We start from the raw sequence: 18,793 nt of genomic DNA, 5'->3' as shown, positions 1-18,793 counted from the left end.
TTCCAATTGTCATTGGTTTGGCCACATCAACTTCTCAGCTATCTCTCTTTCTCGAAGTTCTCCTTCTCCAGATGCTCTTTAATCGCAATTCTTCGAGGTGCCAATTCTCCCTAATAATGAAGTTTGTTTTTTTTGTGAAAGATCAGAAGTTACGCATACATTAACGAGTTATTATTGCTTTTCTTTATATTGAAGAAACGGTAATGAACATTATATTTGATTCATCACCAATCCATTTATATATTTTTAATCAAATGACTCAAATCCCTCCAGGAGCAAGGAAAAGTTCAAGCTGAAATTGTACAAAAAAACTCCACTATTTGAAAGGAAACACATTCCTTTCTAATACAACTTACAGCTTATTTATATTTCAATTTCAAATTTAAGTGACCACACGTTATGCTGATAAAAATAATGCATGTGCCATGGTTTCAGGTGACAAATAAAGAGAAAACATGAGAATGAAATGGTGGAGGGAGCATCTCCAGATACATTCTTGTGTTCTCATGCAGCACTCAGAAAATGAAGACCACACTATCATGGATTCTGGTCTTTTGATTCTGGGCTACGCATTCGGAGATCCACATTAGATTCCTTATCTCCTGTTCTTTCAATCTCATATAAGCAAAGAAAACGGCATAGTGAAACTGCAATGTCATTGTGAGAATTTATTAGGCCTGGCCATGTTAGTTCATCGACAATGTACAGTGACCATAGAATAAAAACATGTGGACAGAAAAAAAAGCACATTAGTTGTATAAGCAATCTCTGAACATGTGTGCACTGAAAAAAGAGAGTTGGCATGATGGACTAAATTTATCATTTAGTCGCATGATCAAGCGGTCTTCCAGTCAGGGTTCTTCAAGCAGGACACACAATCCTAATTTTAACGAATAACTATACTTTATGGTTTGCAACAATGATATGCATGGGTTTTAATTTAGTGTCAAGCAGTTGATGAAGGTATCGAAGGATGTTTACCTGCTGCTCAAAAGCCAAGCATAGTCTCTTTACTTCCTCTTCATAAAAGGCTTTGTCCAGCATCTGACTTTCTCCATAGGATATCTTGGCAAAAATTGATTGATATGGTGGGTATTTCTCCATTGCACCACGGACCTGGACCAGAAATAACAGTAAAATCGTGTTTAGAACATGCTTACTTGGGCAGAAATAAGCGGTAAAGTGATGTTCAACAATAATAAGAATATGTTTAATTGACTTTCAAAGCATTATTTATCAATAACATATATTGTACATAATAAATATTAAAATTAATAGAATTAAGATTAATAAGACATTGCATATGTGATTATATGAATAGATCATATTATTATTCTTTGATAAGTTAAAAATGATATATTGTTATTATTATTCTTTGATAACTCATTTGTTAATGTGGAATAGAATTGTATCATAATAAGTTCATATTTGTTCCTATGAAATTAACAAATAGCATTAGCTTATCAGTATACCATTAATTAAAATTGGATTATTATATTATAAATCCAGCCCAACTGCCCACCACAACTGAGTAGGAGTGTCATAATATATCAAACAGTTGGAGTTTGGCCCAAAACTTGAGCGTAGGAACAATTACCATCTGATCAATAATAAAACTTCAGAACTAGATAGATAATCTTCTTATATGTTTTTTCATCTAAAAGCAATAAAACTAACTTACCTGGTCAATATCCTCACATACAGCAAGTTCCTCGTGACCATACGGATATCTGTGAAGAAAAAAATTCCATAAGAAAAGTGAAAACAACCAATCCAAGCTAAATAACTTTATGATAAAAGGGTGAAAACCATACAATAGCCCAAAATTTGAATAAAGCTTCCGGCGATCATCTCTAGTCAACTCAGTGCCAATACTGTAAAACCAAGCCCACAATTAATGAGCAAAAAATCACATTTTTTTTTTAAAATTTCATCTGTCAGCAAATGTGTTGTGTGGAACACTAAAATGAATGACATGACCACAACTTGAAAATCTCAGAATTTTAATTTGTCTAACCTATTTATAGTAATATTAACAGCCCTTCTATCAGCTTCAAATGCAAGAAGATCAGACATTATCTCAGCAGTTGCTCCACCTAGTTTCTGTTTTGACGTAACAGTTTAAGCTAAAAGCAGTAGGAAAGGCTGTTCTTTTATTGAAATACATCATTATTGTTACCTGACAGAAGTTATAGAAATCTTCAAGGTAGGCCTTGTATAAAGTATTCCTCATGATTTCTATATTCATATCATCCAAATCCTGATAAAATTGTTAATAAAAGATAAGCTTTGAAAGTCGTCACAATTAAATGAGTATATGTTTGCCAATCATCCAGGTGCGCTGATTCTTCACACTTATCACACTAAAAAAAAACTGAGGATATGGAAAAAAATCTTAGTAGTACCTCTGATGTGATGCACTCTGAGAAATATGGTGCCAATGGTGTATCAACAAGAACCAATCTGTAAAGTTCCCGCATATTCTGGGCAACCGCAAGAGTTGCAATGCTGCAGAAAAGATGTTCAAGACCTCAACATGTTAACACAAAAGATAGACATAGAACAGAAAGGACAAACCTATCAAACATTCCCAGAGGATGACATTTTTCCAGCAGTTCCTGAACATCCCTCTCATGCAAAGTGCCAGTGACAATAAGGACAACATTATCGATCATGTAACCATACCTATGAGGAGCAGAAAATGAGTCAATGTTACCATCAATGTCCAAATAAAATCCATTATACTGAAAACTAGCTTGTAGAGCAGTAAACCATTACACCGTGAACCAGAGAACTGGCAACAAATAGAAATCAACATGTAAAACAGTGCTTACAGGAACACTTACGTTATATACTCCAAGAAGGTTGATAAGGGCTCTGTTGCCTGACACAACATATGCTTATACTCATCCAAAAGTTTAAGAGTGCACTTCTCCACAATGGTGGTTGTATGTAAAGGAGATGGCTCTGCGAGCAATTACAGGCATATATAAGATAACACAAAACATCCATATAGATTAAAGGCTAATACAGAACTTGATCATAGATAATAAGCATGCAAAGTTAGTTGATATTTGTAAAATTTTATCAATCTGCTTAAGATAACTATATTATCTAGAAATTATCAGGTATACAAGAGTAGTGGTTTCTTCAACAAAACCTTGTGTTCAGGTCTCAAAATACGTCATAATGCACGGAGACTCTTGTCGACTTGTGCATTGTTGCATTCTCATATTGCATCTAGTCCATGATGCATTCAGCAAAAACAAAATTTTCTAAGATACGAACTCACTAAGCTCACTAAACAGAATTTTTATTAACTTCATTATTTAGACAATGAATCAAGAGGCTTCATATCCGATGTGCAAAAATTCACGGTAGATGTAACCGTTATGCAAGCAAAGATTCAACCATGAGTGAAGCTCTAGAGTCCTCCTACTTCGGAAATTCTCCTACGAGAAGTTTTATCACAAATTGATCGTGAAATTTTCAAAGGAAAACGGGAGCCAACTTGCTCCCTTTTCCATAAGCAAACCCACGACAGAGGAAGAGATCTGAATCAAGTTTCTGATCAGGTATATAGGAAACCAGAACATGTCAACCACTATATCGCAAATCCTATTCAATATCCAAAGTCTTTGATGCCCCAAAACAAGCCCAAAATTGCAATTTTATAATGCAATAGACAAATCCAACAGCTCAAATTCGAGAAACTGAATCGGAACCGCATCGGGAGCCAGAGTGAGATATCAACGCACCGTTCTGAAGGTATGGCCCGTACTCGGTGGCGGAGAGGTGCATCTTGATGTCGTCTAGGGTCTCGCACTGGCAGAGATTGTTGTAGTCGGCGGCGGTGAGGAGGCCAGAGCGGTAGCCTCGGACGATGGCCTCCAGGTACCCGCCATGGATGTTGAACGTGAGCGCCTCGAATCCATACATCGCTTCGCCTTCCTCCTCGCGGTGGACTCGACGGTCGAATGATCGGATCTGAAGAAGAACCTTACTATGTTCGGGAAGAGAGGTGGATCAAACCACAGCTGTAATTACGACTCCGGTTACGATACTCGACGTGGCGCTAATCCAGTCGATGCTGCTGCAATTTTCCCAATGGTCGTTCTAAGTCGCTACTTAAGTCGTGTTTGTTTCGCCTTCCTTTCATGAACGGCCCGCTAGTTTGATGGGCCGGCCCACGGCCCTCCTACAATCCCTCTTGACTCTTGTCGTCGTTCTCCCTCCCCTACCCTCTCGTCCCCTCCCTCCCGTGGCGGCGGCCTCGAGTCCAGTTCCCTGCGGAATCTCTCCATTCCATTCACTTGGTTTCTTATTCAATTGACTGCGGTTGTGATCCAATAAAGCTGTTTGTCGTTCTTTGGCAGTGATTTCTCGTTCATCTCGATTCACTTCAGTTTATGGTTCTTATGATCGAATCAGGTTCTTGTTGATCAAGAGAACTTCGGTGCTCATTGATGAAAAAAATCGTTTTTTTAATGTTTTTTTTTGTCCTCAATTATAGACCAAGAATTTCTTGTCAAATTGCATTAATGAGCTGAAATGGGGAGTCGCAGAAGCAAAGCGGATGGTGGAGCAAGTGCTGAACAGTCTTCGTTCGTTCCAAGAGGAAAGAAGCCACTGGTGATCGAAGGGTATCCAGTTGAGGGGCTATCAATTGGAGGGCAGGAGACTTGTGTCATCTTCCCGTCACTTAAGTTGGCCTTTGACATTGGTAGATGCCCGCAGCGAGCCATTTCCCAGGAATTTCTGTTCATTACCCATGGCCATATGGATCACATCGTAAGCAGTTTCCAATTTAGTACTTATGTACACCAGACGAATTATTGCAGTCGTGATTTAACGTTATCTCAATAAACATTCATACACAACCATGAACAGAATCCGTGGCTCTAGTTAAGTAGTTTCTGCTCTGTGCATTATTTTGAGTTGACCTAATCCTATTGAGAGTTGCTCATTCTTAGGACTGATGTTAGGAGAAACCATTAACCTCTTTGGTCTGAAACATTCAAGTTTTTCATCAGGGAGGACTACCTATGTATGTTGCTACTAGAGGACTATATGGCATGAAGCCTCCAACTATCTTTGTCCCGGTGTCTATAAAAGAACATGTGGACAAACTGTTTGAGGTGCACAGGGCAATGGACCAATCTGAACTGAAGCACAATTTAGTCGCCCTAAATGTGGGTATGTATCTATCAAGAAACATGTTAGAGATAGATGGATACCCTTTGTTCTAATAAACTTTATTTTTCAGGGGAAGAATTTCAATTGAGAAATGATCTTAAAGTTAGAGCATTCAAGACCTACCATGTTATACCTAGCCAGGCTAGAACATCTTCTATATCCTATTACATTTTTGAAAGGTTTATAAGCGTGGAAGATAAGTTTGCTTTCTAAAATATGTAGGGTTACTGTATCTACTCTGTCAAAAAAAAGCTTAAGGCAGAATTTTGTGGTCTTTCTGGAAATGAGATTAAGAGCTTGCGACTATCAGGTGTTGAGGTATGTTTTGCTGGATTCCAACAAGAGTGATATATGATTATTAAAAAAATGGTAGATATTGAATTTGCATATATTGCTGAGTTCATTCTAATTTGTTTTTAGCCTAGGTTCTTTTTCTTTTGTTTTTTTTTCTCTTGATTAATACTGTCATTGCAGATTACTTACACAATAACAACTCCTGAAATTGCCTTTACTGGAGATACGATGTCAGATTTTGTTGTTGACCCTGACAATTCTGATGTACTTAATGCAAGAATTCTTGTGATGGAGGTAATGGATTTGTATGCTGGTTGGAATTACTCTTGTCAATTGTGGTGTTGTACTATCATTAACAAGTTTAATTTTAGCTTCAAACCCACCAGTATTTTTTTCTTTTATTATTATTAGTAGTATTAGTGGTTGTAGTATTAGTAGTGCATGCCAACTATTTAACTTTGATTCTGTTGGTTTTGTAACTACTATTTTAGTTTGGCCCTTGTTGGGACTCCTTATTTGCTATTGCAACAACTGTCTTGTTTATAGATATATCCCATGGTTTCCCTTTTAAACATATAGGAATAGCATTGGTCCTGATAAGCTTCTGCTTGTAAGAAGGTATGCTTAGATCCTTTTCAAGCCCCCCTTCTTCTTTCCCCTATTTTGTACTGCATTTCTTGTCTTGGTCTGTATTACTTTGCAACACCTTCTGAATGCTGCCACAAAATGGAGCATAGTTCAGTAACAGTTGTGCCTCTGCAGCCTTATTTGTTTGCATTCCATCCTGTCTTAAAGGAACATAATTTGATTGAAGAATTCATATACAAGAATAAGGTCAAGTAAAAGAAAGTACTAGTCAATTAAGCAATTCATTTGCAATACATTCAGTAATTAAAAAAAAAATGTAGCCAGAAGGGAGTTGCACAATAAGTTACTGCCTCTTTGCTCAAAAATGGTCTTGTACGAGAATTGTATGGATTGCAGATGGGTACATGAATTGTATCTTTTATGATGCAGCTTTTCTTGCCAAAGAGTATGTACATATTTGAAGTCTTTTGACTATTTTCCTCTTCAAGGGTCTAATGCAAAATCGGCTTCATCATTTGGCTACTGCCTCATCGCTAAAAAAATGTATGTACAAGAATTGTGTCTATTTCAGATGGACCCATGAAATTGAATATTTTATGGGGCAACTTTTCTTGATAAGGAGTTCTATAGATATCTGAATTATTTTGACTATTTTTCTCTTCAAGGTCCTGTCTCCTTAACCAAATCTGCTTGAGTCTTTATGTGAATGTTTTTTGATCTGCTGTCGTTACTTACATCTGGTCATCAACACATACATTTTGTATAATAGATTTGACTGTCTGCTAATCAGTCCATATCTTTTTAACACATGCTTCACTTTACGGCTTTACTTGATTTTCTAGAGCACTTTTGTGAATGATGCAATGCCAGTTCAACATGCTAGGGATTATGGCCACACCCATTTGTTTGAGGTTAATTTCAAGCTCTTGTGTGTCATTTTTGAGTAATTATTTTAGCTACTGATACTTGGATGTTTGTCCCTTTGCTTATACTGTTCTTTTAGATCGCAAGTTATGAGAACCGATTCCAGAATAAAGCAATTTTGCTCATCCATTTTTCAGCTCGTTATTATCCAGAGGTAAGTCATTGCCATTTCTGACTATACAAATGCCAAAATCTATCTTGCTTAGAGATAAAGTCTCATCACTTTGCATGCTCCAAATGTGCGACTGCTGTCTCAATTCAATTCATGGTTATCTTTTATTTTTAATGATTGAATTTTTATGCTCATTTATCACATAGGACAAAGAACTAAGGATCCATTTACTTATATATGTGTCACTTGTCTTTGTCTCTCCCATATTTTCCGTCCAAGTAAATGGACTGAAGATGCCATATCAGATGGCTCCTTGTTAGATTTTGCTTCTTACTTTTGGCTTCATGTTCTGTGTTGTCATTTTTAAATGTCACCAAGAAAATCTCTCAAAACGTGTTCTTCGTGATATTTTATTTGCTCTAAACATGATGAATGATACGTACCCAACTGAGTTTTGCATTCAGTAATATCCTCTAATTCGAGATGAAACCTTGACTTAATTCTTTAGTAATTGTTCTATATCTGTTGAACCAAATTGAAATTCATGTGTTTCTTCAGTCTCTTCTGATTGAACCTCATAAGTAAATCAGTACCTTTTATTGAAAGGAGATTCAAAATAATTTCATGAAGGTCAAGCCCCAATAAGGATAAATTATATGTATATCCCATATAGTTTATGTACCTCTGATTTTCTTCTAAAATCCTCACTTTAATCTGAATATGACTGATTAATTTGAGCAAACATATTATATCATTTTAGTACTTGCCCTATGTTATTTACCATCATATATATGGTCAAAATAATATAATGTGTATCAACTTATACCAAATTTTGATATAAAAATAATGATATTATCATTTTGTTGAATCAAGTGAGAACATTTTTTTTTTAAAAAAATAATGATATTATCATTTACTTTTCTTGGTTTCATGTTTTCCATCCGCGCTTGATTCAGTGCTCAATGTTGCTTAGTTCATACTGACATTTTTTGCTGTTCTTGGATTTCCAGGAAATTGAGGCTGCCATCACCAAGATGCCTCCATCGTTTTCTGGTCGCCTATTTGCCTTGACAAATGGTTTCTAATGATATGTTTGATCATTGTAGGGTATGACTATTGATGCTCTTACTAAGAGTGACAAGAAGCCTTGCCTTAAGAATAATCTGAAGAAACCTTCCATAGATTATTCCACCACATGTGAAGCTGCCAATGCCACTGAACTTGCTGAACAAGTGGAAAATGAGACATCTTGTTGTACAGTGGGAAGAAAAGTTCAGTGGACAGATAAATGTGGCAAAGAACTTGCTGAGATCGGAGAATTTGAACTCGAGTATATTTTTCTTCAATATTATAAATCAAATTGACAATGGTTTTACTGCATTTATATGGTTAAACAGATAGTCTGAGGCAGGATGTTTATGCATTTTTCATTTGATTCGTTTAATCGTCGCTTCTTTGTTTAGCTTACATAATTACATGTCCTCATCCATGAGTCATTTTATCAGTTGGTTGTGTCATATTGCTAAGAAAATGTTTTGATCTTGATTTGAAGTGGTCACATACTATGTCAAAGAAAAAATAATAAGAGTAACTTTCACAGTCATTATGCTGGTTCACTATTTGTTATATTGGAGTCAAGTAATTGTGTACGAGTCATGTATGTAGTCTTTGTTGTGTTTAGGGATTCATGGTTGTAGGTAGCTAGTGCATTTGAGATTGGGTGAAATAATGTAAAAGTAATTGACATAAGAAAGTTGGTAAAGTAATTAAAGAAAGTTAGGGGGAAAAGTTAACACTTGAACAGTATGAATCATGGATCTTTATCTAAAAGAAATTGAGAGGATTGTTGTCATTTGTCACCATCTGCATATATATAGTGCATGGATCTTTTTCTAGATGGATTATGGTGCATGTCGAAGATAAATTTAGCTAAGAAATCTTAATGTAAATTACAGGTGTCACATTTCTATTACATCATTCTATTCTATGTTTTTTTGCTGTTGTATTAGTCTTTAACATCTACCTTTATTTAGATTTGTCTACTCTGTTTTGGATGTTTGTAAATTGAACAAGTAGATATCCTATAGTCTTTATTTAGACTCTAGTCTATTTTGGCATCTAACATTATCTCCTCTTGTTCAGCTATTAAAATTATTAATGTCAATAATCTATCTTAAGCTCTATCCACAAATTTTTTTAGATTTTATGTTACTATTATTAGTCATTTCTTCATGTATATATATACATACACCTTCAATGAGTTTCTCTCCTCATTCAACCTTCTTTTATCTATCTTTTAATTTTGTAAAGCAATTTTAATTAACAATCAAGGCAAGATGCCGGCTGTTGTAATGTCGGCATCGGGTGGGGACAAGCAGTTCGAGGGGAAGATCACTATTTACGTAGTGATTTGTGGGATCATTGCGGCCACGGGAGGTCTCATGTTTGGCTACGACATTGGGATTTCAGGTGATATATATAAGTGATTCATATTTATACATGCATGATTATATTAGTTTTGATTAATTGTAATTATTAATTAATATTTGTAGGAGGAGTGACATCCATGGATGACTTCCTGGAGAAATTCTTTCCAAAGGTTTTTGAGAGGAAGCACCTGGCCAAAGAAGACAACTATTGCAAGTTTGATAATCAAAACCTTCAGCTGTTCACTTCATCTCTCTACCTCGCTGCTCTGGTAGCTAGCTTTATAGCTTCTAAAGTGTGCACCAACTATGGAAGAAAGGTCACGATGCAAGCTGCTTCCATCTTCTTCTTAGTCGGCGTCCTCTTCGATGCATTCGCTTTAGATCTCGCCATGTTGATCGTAGGAAGGATTCTTCTTGGAGTGGGCGTAGGATTTGCCAATCAAGTAAGTAATTCATTCAATTCAATTCAATTATTTATTAATTGACTAATTAATTATATATATATAATTAGGCGGTGCCTCTGTTCTTGTCGGAGATTGCTCCGGTGCACCTTCGAGGAGCGCTCAACATCCTCTTCCAGCTCGATGTCACCATCGGCATCTTCGTGGCCAACATCGTGAATTACTTCGTCGCTAACATCCACCCGTGGGGGTGGAGGCTCGCGCTCGGCCTCGCCGGAGTGCCGGCGGTCATGCTCTGCTTAGGCTCCCTCATCATCGCCGAAACGCCGACGAGCTTGATCGAGCGCGAGAAGTTGACAGAGGGCCTCGACATGCTGAAGAAGATTCGTGGCGTCGACAATGTGGAAGCGGAGTACCAGGAGTTGGTGCACGCCAGCGAGATGGCGCGACAGGTGAAGAATCCCTTCAAGAACCTCATGAAGCGATCGAGTCGGCCGCAGTTGGTGATCGCCATCGCCATGCAAGTCTTCCAGCAGTTCACCGGAATCAACGCCATCATGTTCTACGCTCCAGTTCTCTTCCAAACCATGGGCTTCAAGAATGATGCCTCCTTGCTCTCCGCCGTTATAACGGGGATCGTCAATGTTCTCTCCACCATCGTCTCTGTGGTCCTCGTTGACAAAGCTGGCAGGAGGTTTCTTCTTTTAGAAGCTTGTGCTCAGATGTTGATCACACAGGTACGTACGTTGATTTCTATATATATATATATCCATATAATATTTAATTTGTTATCGTCATCCTGCTGAGCAGTTGGCCATCGGAGGCATTCTGCTGGTGAACCTCAAGACCACCAACGAGATCGATCACAGTATTGCAATTTGGGTGGTGGTTCTCGTATGTCTTTTCGTGGCGAGCTTTGCTTGGTCATGGGGGCCGTTGGGATGGCTGATTCCCAGCGAAATCTTTCCTCTCTCCACTAGGACGGCTGGGTATGCATTCGCCGTTAGCTCTAACATGTTCTTCACCTTCGTGATCGCCCAAGCTTTCCTCTCCATGATGTGTCATATGCGCGCGGGGATCTTCTTCTTCTTCGGTGGTTGGATCGTGCTCATGGGATTGTTCGTCATCTTCTTGTTGCCCGAGACGAAGAACATTCCTATCGATGAAATGACCGAGAAGGTGTGGAAGCAGCATTGGTTTTGGCAAAGATTCATGGATGAAGAAGAAGATAGCAAGGAAGCTATTAATAAAGAAGGAAAGTGATGATATGCTTAAATTAATACCTAACACATATTGAGTGTATAATTAAACACAAAAAATGTCTTTAAATTTTGCTTCTCATATGTTCATCCCTTTTAATTTATATTGATTAATTTGAACAATGTTGTTGAAATCATCTCTTTGTTATTCATCAAAGTATTAAGAGTATGCCAATTAATTCGATTGAAAGTATGATATATAAACAAATTAAATTAATAATAACTTGATCACCTTCCTCTGTTTTAGAATTATTTATGTATTCACATGGTTGCTTAGATTCAACTTGAATTATGTAAATTTTATTTTATTTTATTTACTTGTTTTGAATTTATTTATAAATAAATAAAGTGGGGTTAGTTTGTTTTAGCTGTAGACGGGTTGCCGGGTTGGACAACTGGTTGTAGTGGGTTAGGGTTCTGTATCTTTACCCGATCCAATAACATTCTGCCGAACACCTGGTCTCCGTCCTAACTTCAAAACCAGAAGAAGAGAAAACCGACGATGGCGGAGGGACAGGTGAGGGATCTGTGGAGAGAGGCGCGGGAGCTCGGCCTGGGAGTCTCCGGTGAGGTAGAGCGTCTTGAGGCTCCGCCGTCTCCGCTTGTCTTCCTTAGGGATTTCGTTGCTGCTAACAAACCCTGCATCATCTCCCGAGCCGCCACCCTTCACTGGCCCGCCGTTGCCCGCTCCCTCTGGTCCGATGATTCCTACCTCTGCCAAGCCCTAGAAGGATGCGACGTCTCCGTCCACCTCACTCCCCACGGCCGCGCTGATTCCCTTGTTCCTATCCCGCCCGGAGCTCCCGGCGACGCCCCCCGCGGTCTCTGCTTCGCCTCCGCCTTCGTCCGGACCATGGAGTTCAGGGAAGCGCTTCGCATTATCTATTCTACCGGATCTCCGTCATCCCCGGTCGTGGCGTACGCCCAACAACAGAATGACTGCTTCAGGGCGGAGTATTCCGCATTGTCAGCAGATGTGGAACCGCACATCCCGTGGGCGACAGAGGCGCTTGGCTGCCTCCCGGAGGCCGTCAACCTCTGGATCGGCAATGGGAGATCGGAGACGTCGTTCCACAAGGACCACTACGAGAACCTCTACGTTGTGGTAACAGGGGAGAAACACTTCCTCCTGCTCCCCCCAACCGAGGTCCATCGTCTCTATGTTCGCTCTTATCCGGCCGCCCAATACTTCACCTCTTCCTCCTCGGTAATTTCTTTCTTCTGCCAGCAAATTCACTCTCCTCTGTGTTATTTCTTCTCCAAGTATGATACCATGTGGCGTGCCGCAGGAAATGGGGAAGCTGAAGGTGGAAATGGTGGAACCAAAGATTCTTGTTCCTTGGTGCAGCGTGGACCCCTACCCTCCATCACCTGAGGCCATGGCTGAGCAGAGATTGTCTTTCCCCCTATATTTCAATGGCCCGAAGCCATTTCAATGCACTGTTAAAGCAGGGGAGATTCTTTACCTGTAAGTTCCCCCTATGGCATCTGCAGTAAATGCAAAGCCGCTTCTTTAGTTAATTTTATTATTCCTCTTGACGCTGGAAACTGAAAATAAGAACAGTAGCTATGTAAACTGTTTTCTCTTACACTTCCAGTCCATTTACAAACTATCTTAAGAGAAACTTGCTTCATTGTTTGTGCATGTTAACATATTTACTATCCTGTTAGGTTGACGTCTAATGAGATTCTAGGTGAACTAATTTCACCACCTTTTTTCCAAATGATTACTGAAGTTGATTTATATCTGATTTTGCAAAGAAAATGTCAATCATAATGCAGGCCAAGTATGTGGTTTCATTATGTCAGTCAAACACCTGACAGCAATGGACGGACAATTGCTATCAATTATTGTGAGTCACTGTATTGAGCTTGTATAACATATGCATCCCTGTAGCCTGACCAATTTCTGTTTTTGTTGTTCTGTTGATTTTAAAAATGTTGTCTCATGGCTTTTCCTCTTCCATTTCAGGGTATGATATGGTGTTTGATATCAAATATGCATACTTCAATTTCTTGCAATCCATCAGTTTCTCTCATTGTACCCATGAGCCTTCCAGAAAGATATGCAATTCTTGTGATGTAGCTGATCTTTCAGAAGATTCAGAATTGGAATCCACAAAAAAAGGATGATAAATTATATTTGATGAGCAAACAGCTTGCACCCAATTGTCGATGGTCCCATCAATCAACTAACATTGGGTGAATGTTCGAGTATTGAATTTGTGTGACATTAGTAAGGTTACCAATTTTATCAGTTGAGGGTAGTAGATTCAATACAGTTATGTTGTCTATGAAGTCCACTATTTTTAAGATTAGACTAGAGTTTCTCTGTTAGCATACATGCTCCAAACTAAAATTTTGCAGGCCTCATAGATAGCTCATTTTGCTTGCATAGAGACCCAATAATGGAATTTCTACCTTATAATCCATTAAATTGTATTGGCCGTCAACATTTTGGAATGCAATGAAAGATGTTACTTCAAAAATCAAGTCCTTGTCAAGGTGATTCGAGGAAACTTTTTTTAACTACAAACTATTTAGTGATGGTTCGCCTCCGAAATGATTGGAAACTAAAATTTGTTTGGACTTTGCAAGCAAAAACTTACTAAATCCCTGATCTCCTTGTCAATATAGAAGTTTTAACAAGAATGTGACATAATGGGCTTTTGTTTTGCTTCGACTGTAGTCTTTATTTGCACTCTTCTCTTTTCTCGTGTCATCTCTATGGCCTGCTGATAATGCCCTGGAAATACAGAATGGCCCTTGCAGCCTTTCACCAGTGGATTAATATTTTGTGAATAGAGACTGTAGAGACACAATTAAACATTTTAGTAAGTCTGCTTCTTTTTGACAAACTATACTACCACTTGATATATTCTGGTTGTCTTTTTTGTTGCATGAATACAACCACTAAAATTTCTGGCTGTATATGTCCTGGAATGAACAATATACTTTGTTGTTTTTTCATATTTAAAGAAAAAAAATCAACTGCTTCTCAAAGTGATAAAGTGATCCTATTTTTTTATTATTATTATTAAAAGCTGCCGGTGGTGCTTTGGCTACAAGATGATGGAAATTAAAGTATGTGTGAACTCTGCAAGCATACTTACAAGCCTCGAATCTCTTTATCACTGTAGGAGCTTTTGGTTGGGATGTGAATCATTGAGATTTTTATTTCTTTTATTTTAACAATATAGTCCCTTTTGGCACTCCTCACTTTTAACTTTTCCTACGTGTGGCCTTTATGGTCTATTGAAATTGTAGTGGACATGCAGAATGGTTCTTTGATCATTGGTATCATATTTAGGTGGACACTCGAGAGAAACATTAAAGCCTTTTGGAGTGCATGCTTCTTTTCAACAAACTATGTACTTGAGATATCCTGGCTGTAACTTTGGCTGCACGAACTTCTGTTGTCATGCATAAAGTAATTCTAGTTTGCATATTCATTTTTCTCTTTACATACAAGCAGATTAATTGATTAAATGTGTGTTACATCGAGAACCTGAAACAGATACAATTTGTCATTTTACTGGAGATGCTGTTCAGGGAAGGGAACCCAGATACAGACTCAGGTTTTCTGGTTCACATTTTGAATAAGAGGTAATCTTCTTGACATCATGAGATGGTCATATGTTGGATTCTTTTTGCAAGTTTTAAGTATTGTACAAGTACCAGCATAAATTGGAATCACTTCTAGGTTCTATTCTCATTCTGTGAGTCTAACAATAACATATTTCTAATTGAAATTGAACTTTGAATTTTGATATATACATCATGCTTTAAATGGTTTGTCTAATCTAAAAAACAAAAGTTTGTAGTAAAATCAATTCCTTATTTATTAGGATCTACTTATCTTCTCTTAATGCATTCATGCTACTATGTTACATTTACCTCATTTTTATCAACATTTGAAGCAACATTTAATTCCTCATGAGCATTAAATAAATATGCTTTGCCAATGAGTAATCTTATAAGTCCATTGTAGAATCCTTTTTCTTAAAGGGCAGATTAATTACCCTGTTGATTACAATTTAGTTCTAATGTATCTCATGCTCAACCATCTCTAATATCTCCATGCATGACCCCTATAGCTCGCATCTTCACACTCATCTTCAAACTAATCACAATTGCACGCTAGTCGTAAATGATACATTTGACTTTTAATCCATGGGTATAAATTACCATACACCTAACACATCTTCTCGAAAAACAGCATTATTCTTTCCCTTTCATGTTATTCCATATCATAGTAAAGTTAGTTTTGTTAGGTGTTTATATATGTTGGAATCATCGGCTATTTAGCTTTGGGATCAAATAATGCAAGGAGCATAAGTTGGATGGATCACTTTAGTATCATATATATGAATATGGGAACCGTCACATGTATGACTAGTAAGTTAGAGAAAGTTGTTAGTTTTTTAGTTTTCTTGTCACCTTCAGGAGGTTCAGGGGAGTAACATGAAGGCATACTTGAGGGGTTGGCTTCATTGCATGCATGGGTACCTTGGCGAAGATATTATTGGTGGAGTGGTAGTTCACTTTGTCTCCACTGGAGTGATATAGAAATGGGGTCCTTCTTTATCCAAAAACCACAATTAATAATGTTGTAGTTCTACTTGCAATTGCATAAGGGAAGGAGTAGCAGAATGGCAAGCATGTGTTAAGAGTTTGAAGGCATGAGTTTACATTGTAGAGAATTCAGAGTTTTCTCCTGGATAGGTCACCATATTTGCAGTAATGGTCCTCGCTGAAAGAGGAGGCAGTCATATTCTGGTGAGCAGGATAAGGGAGAGAGAGGTCATTAATCATGAATTTATAGGATGGAACTATGGAAGGTGCACAAGAAGGGATGCTAGGCAAGGGAGAGAGCTTTGAAGGTAGACTAAGTAGATGGTGAAGATTAAAGGGCAATGGAGACTTATTATTATTATTATGGCTTATGTCGCAAGTGCAAGATAGGAAGATAGGTGGGGGAAAAATTGAATATTTTTAATTTTTTAAATATATAACAAAGTCATTTAAAATCAAATTTCAGAAACATACGGTTCAAAAAATGAATCATCTTTTGCTTGAAATATACCTTAATTAATGGACCAGCTTGGAAATATTAATGCAATTCTTGTCATCTTGTGTAGTGAGAACAGACTTGTAATTCATCTCTCTTGTCATAGATTCCTCTCTATTTTGACAAGAACAATGCCCTTTGACTTCACTTGATTGATTGATAGCCAAATAAAGCAACACCATGCAAAATGCACTCATGCAAAACTAAACCCAACTTTGGTCTGCATGCATATATTCCTTCCATCACAAGCATTCTTTCCAACTCCATACTAAACCCTTATATATATTTTTCTCTTCAACATATTAAGGAAATTGCTTTTACAACTCACTAATCCAAGGATTAGAGATCAATACAATACATGTAAATTTTTCACTTCGCTTGTACTTTTCAAAAATCGACAGTGTCATGTCAAAACACTGATTACAAAGGGGAAAAGTGGATATTGTTTTGTTACGTCTTAATTGGACTTCATAGTAGAATAAGTGTAAGAATCTAGTTAAGGCTTATTAGATGGAAGACTTATCTTAACTTTCTTCTAGAACAAGATTTTGTTAAATGGTATAGTTCTATCTCTAATAATCTAGTTGAAAGTTACATATTTGTTAAAATTTATATGTTGGACTTACAAGATTTAATTATTTATATATATACTTCTAATGAAAATGGTATATAGATCTTTAAAGATAAAAGGTTTTTTAAATTAATATTTTTGTAAGACTTAATTTCTTAAATGATGAAAAATAATATATATGTTCTAATTATTTAATTAATTAGATTATTTTACTAAAGGAAAGGAATAAATGCATAGACTGAAACAATAAGAATAACAACAAGATGGGATCACTGTATTGGAACTTACAATCAATGAGACAGCATCACTAAATGTACAACTTTACCTACCAAATGCCACAAATTAATAAATGTACGTAAGGATATGACGTATCTAGGAAAAATCAAGGAAATATTGATAGGTCCTGCATTTAATTAATAGTTAATGGGTGGGGTGCATAGAAAAGGGTATTCTCCTCGCTGGTTGTTTTGCTATCCACACAGATTTGAATAATAAGTTTAACATGCAATTAATTCTCTTGAGATGAAGTAGATATATTTATTTGGCACATCCATTTTTTTAAAAAATAATATAGCATTTTAAATGCACTATAACTAATATACATTATATGTTTGATCTCGCATTGTCAGTTTTGGACAAGGGCACACTTTGATTTGTGTCTTAATACTAAGGTATGCGTTTAGCTTGTGGTTAGTTAGGTTCGTTATGGTTGGACTAGATATAGATCAACTTGCATTTGCATTGGCATTCACATGGTAGGCTACCACTGCTTCCTCCAATGTACTGAAGCTTTTCTTCTTACGAGTACTGCCTCTATCCTCTTCGTGTGGAACCAAGATCAACTACCATTCTCCATTTGTCATCATCGCCTTTCTCCCACACTCATCAATGCCAAGGAATGCATGCGTAACTACTAGCATCCTGGTTGTTGATATCCACCTCCCCTACTCTCCTCTTTACCATATTCATTAATCATATACATGATGAATGAATACCATAGTGAGATATTTGTTGGTGTTTATGGCATTGTTGATGAACTTTATTTCTTGGTGTTTGTGGCATTGGTTATACTTTAGTTCGTAGCTTCATACACATGTTCAGTTGCAGATTTGTGTTCACTTTTTTTTACTTCTCTTATCTCCAATTTTAGTATACATATAGTGAGTTGATTGTGTATACACATGTTCTTTTTTTTTTTTTAATTTTGTGACGACATTGCTTAAAATATCATGCATGTATAACAAAGTCTAGTGTTCAACTCAAATGAAGCTTAACAAATCGACTCATTCTGCTGTGACTTCAAAACCTTGCTGAAGCTGATTCAGTAACTTGGCTTTCCTTATTAATAGTTACATATGCTCGCAGTGTGGGCCCCGGGACTGAAGGCAACACACATCCCATCACTCACAGGTACACAAGTAGACCCTAAAAAACTCCACCCTCTTCTCTGTGATGTATCAGTTTCAATCCCGATCACGTACTTGTTCTATTACCTCTTTTCGTGCTGCATGGTCCATGCATTATACTAGACTGTTGGCGTGCACTGCAGCAGCTTCAAGAGGTGGCAATGCCATGTTTGGCATCGACTCCAAGTCAACTATTAAAAAAGACATTGATGAATTTTTCTCTCGCAAGAGATCAACCCAAGAGTATATTTCATGTACAGCTACTGCATGCTGATGTAATCTCATGCTTGCTTAATCCAGTTCCTAGAGCTTGTTAATCTTATACCTTCATGTCCCTCAGATTCTGTAAATTGAGATATATCGCTAGTAATTTTCTGTGTTTCTATAATTTTGTGAAACTCACTCTAGGGGTATTCTGAAATGAAAGTTAAATGCTATGGGCATTTTTGGCTCAAAACAACATACAATAAATGTGATTGGGCAAACTAGAAAAGTGATAACTGGTATTAAGAGTTGGATCACAGACATACTAATAACAATGC

General features: G+C 37.3%; 4 protein-coding genes across 5 annotated transcripts; 3 read left to right on the top strand and 1 right to left on the bottom strand.

The window, feature by feature from the left end:
- Positions 1 to 245: 245 nt before the first annotated feature.
- LOC141824041 (V-type proton ATPase subunit d2-like) lies at positions 246 to 3,992 on the bottom strand. The gene is made up of 10 exons (XM_074711273.1): positions 3,759 to 3,992; positions 2,847 to 2,967; positions 2,578 to 2,685; positions 2,406 to 2,508; positions 2,180 to 2,260; positions 2,018 to 2,103; positions 1,815 to 1,874; positions 1,682 to 1,730; positions 982 to 1,116; positions 246 to 647 (listed from the first exon to the last, which is right to left on the bottom strand). Exons 1-10 carry the CDS (start codon positions 3,937 to 3,939, stop codon positions 516 to 518), a joined length of 1,056 nt encoding a protein of 351 aa, XP_074567374.1. The 5' UTR covers positions 3,940 to 3,992; the 3' UTR covers positions 246 to 515.
- Positions 3,993 to 4,250: 258 nt separating this feature from the next.
- On the top strand, positions 4,251 to 8,329 carry LOC141825376 (tRNase Z TRZ1). Its single transcript, XM_074712760.1, has 9 exons — positions 4,251 to 4,431; positions 4,514 to 4,791; positions 5,034 to 5,196; positions 5,267 to 5,337; positions 5,419 to 5,514; positions 5,671 to 5,784; positions 6,921 to 6,989; positions 7,082 to 7,156; positions 8,125 to 8,329. Exons 2-9 carry the CDS (start codon positions 4,552 to 4,554, stop codon positions 8,197 to 8,199), a joined length of 903 nt encoding a protein of 300 aa, XP_074568861.1. The 5' UTR covers positions 4,251 to 4,431; positions 4,514 to 4,551; the 3' UTR covers positions 8,200 to 8,329.
- Positions 8,324 to 11,238, top strand: LOC141825375 (sugar transport protein 8-like). 2 transcript variants are annotated; one of them, XM_074712759.1, is made up of 5 exons: positions 8,324 to 8,444; positions 9,446 to 9,583; positions 9,667 to 9,986; positions 10,055 to 10,681; positions 10,755 to 11,238. In XM_074712759.1, exons 1-5 carry the CDS (start codon positions 8,324 to 8,326, stop codon positions 11,205 to 11,207), a joined length of 1,659 nt encoding a protein of 552 aa, XP_074568860.1. In that variant the 3' UTR covers positions 11,208 to 11,238. The 2 variants fall into 2 exon arrangements, with proteins under 2 accessions (XP_074568860.1, XP_074568859.1); XM_074712758.1 differs by lacking the exon at positions 8,324 to 8,444 and having other exon boundaries at positions 9,433 to 9,583.
- A 461-nt stretch (positions 11,239 to 11,699) lies between these two features.
- LOC141825374 (lysine-specific demethylase JMJ32) lies at positions 11,700 to 13,657 on the top strand. The gene is made up of 4 exons (XM_074712757.1): positions 11,700 to 12,410; positions 12,493 to 12,671; positions 12,986 to 13,056; positions 13,176 to 13,657. The coding sequence occupies exons 1-4, from the start codon at positions 11,706 to 11,708 to the stop codon at positions 13,334 to 13,336; spliced, it is 1,116 nt and encodes a 371-aa protein (XP_074568858.1). The 5' UTR covers positions 11,700 to 11,705; the 3' UTR covers positions 13,337 to 13,657.
- Positions 13,658 to 18,793: the final 5,136 nt, after the last annotated feature.

This window comes from Curcuma longa, chromosome 3, assembly GCF_044706935.1.
Source record: "Curcuma longa cultivar G26 ecotype Majalengka, Jawa Barat chromosome 3, ITB_CL_G26_1.1, whole genome shotgun sequence".
Taxonomy (NCBI): Eukaryota; Viridiplantae; Streptophyta; class Magnoliopsida; order Zingiberales; family Zingiberaceae; genus Curcuma; species Curcuma longa.
The sequence above is the reverse complement of the archived record's forward strand: the minus strand, read 5'-3'. Positions and strand labels throughout refer to the sequence as shown.

What these genes read in the sequence shown, in the direction of transcription:
- LOC141824041 (XM_074711273.1), bottom strand. Translation starts at nt 3,939, where the DNA reads ATGTATGGATTCGAGGCGCTCACGTTCAACATCCATGGCGGGTACCTG. An exon ending in ACCTTCTTGGAGTATATAAC is followed by an intron (nt 2,686 to 2,846) that starts GTAAGTGTTCCT and finishes TGCTCCTCATAG; the next exon opens with GTATGGTTACATGATCGATA. An exon ending in GCTTGGCTTTTGAGCAGCAG is followed by an intron (nt 648 to 981) that starts GTAAACATCCTT and finishes ATGACATTGCAG; the next exon opens with TTTCACTATGCCGTTTTCTT.
- LOC141825376 (XM_074712760.1), top strand. Translation starts at nt 4,552, where the DNA reads ATGGGGAGTCGCAGAAGCAAAGCGGATGGTGGAGCAAGTGCTGAACAG. An exon ending in CAAGAATTCTTGTGATGGAG is followed by an intron (nt 5,785 to 6,920) that starts GTAATGGATTTG and finishes TTGATTTTCTAG; the next exon opens with AGCACTTTTGTGAATGATGC. An exon ending in GCCACACCCATTTGTTTGAG is followed by an intron (nt 6,990 to 7,081) that starts GTTAATTTCAAG and finishes CTGTTCTTTTAG; the next exon opens with ATCGCAAGTTATGAGAACCG.
- LOC141825375 (XM_074712759.1), top strand. Translation starts at nt 8,324, where the DNA reads ATGCCACTGAACTTGCTGAACAAGTGGAAAATGAGACATCTTGTTGTA. An exon ending in GCGTAGGATTTGCCAATCAA is followed by an intron (nt 9,987 to 10,054) that starts GTAAGTAATTCA and finishes ATATATAATTAG; the next exon opens with GCGGTGCCTCTGTTCTTGTC. An exon ending in CTCAGATGTTGATCACACAG is followed by an intron (nt 10,682 to 10,754) that starts GTACGTACGTTG and finishes CCTGCTGAGCAG; the next exon opens with TTGGCCATCGGAGGCATTCT.
- LOC141825374 (XM_074712757.1), top strand. Translation starts at nt 11,706, where the DNA reads ATGGCGGAGGGACAGGTGAGGGATCTGTGGAGAGAGGCGCGGGAGCTC. An exon ending in ACTTCACCTCTTCCTCCTCG is followed by an intron (nt 12,411 to 12,492) that starts GTAATTTCTTTC and finishes GGCGTGCCGCAG; the next exon opens with GAAATGGGGAAGCTGAAGGT. An exon ending in GCAGGGGAGATTCTTTACCT is followed by an intron (nt 12,672 to 12,985) that starts GTAAGTTCCCCC and finishes ATCATAATGCAG; the next exon opens with GCCAAGTATGTGGTTTCATT.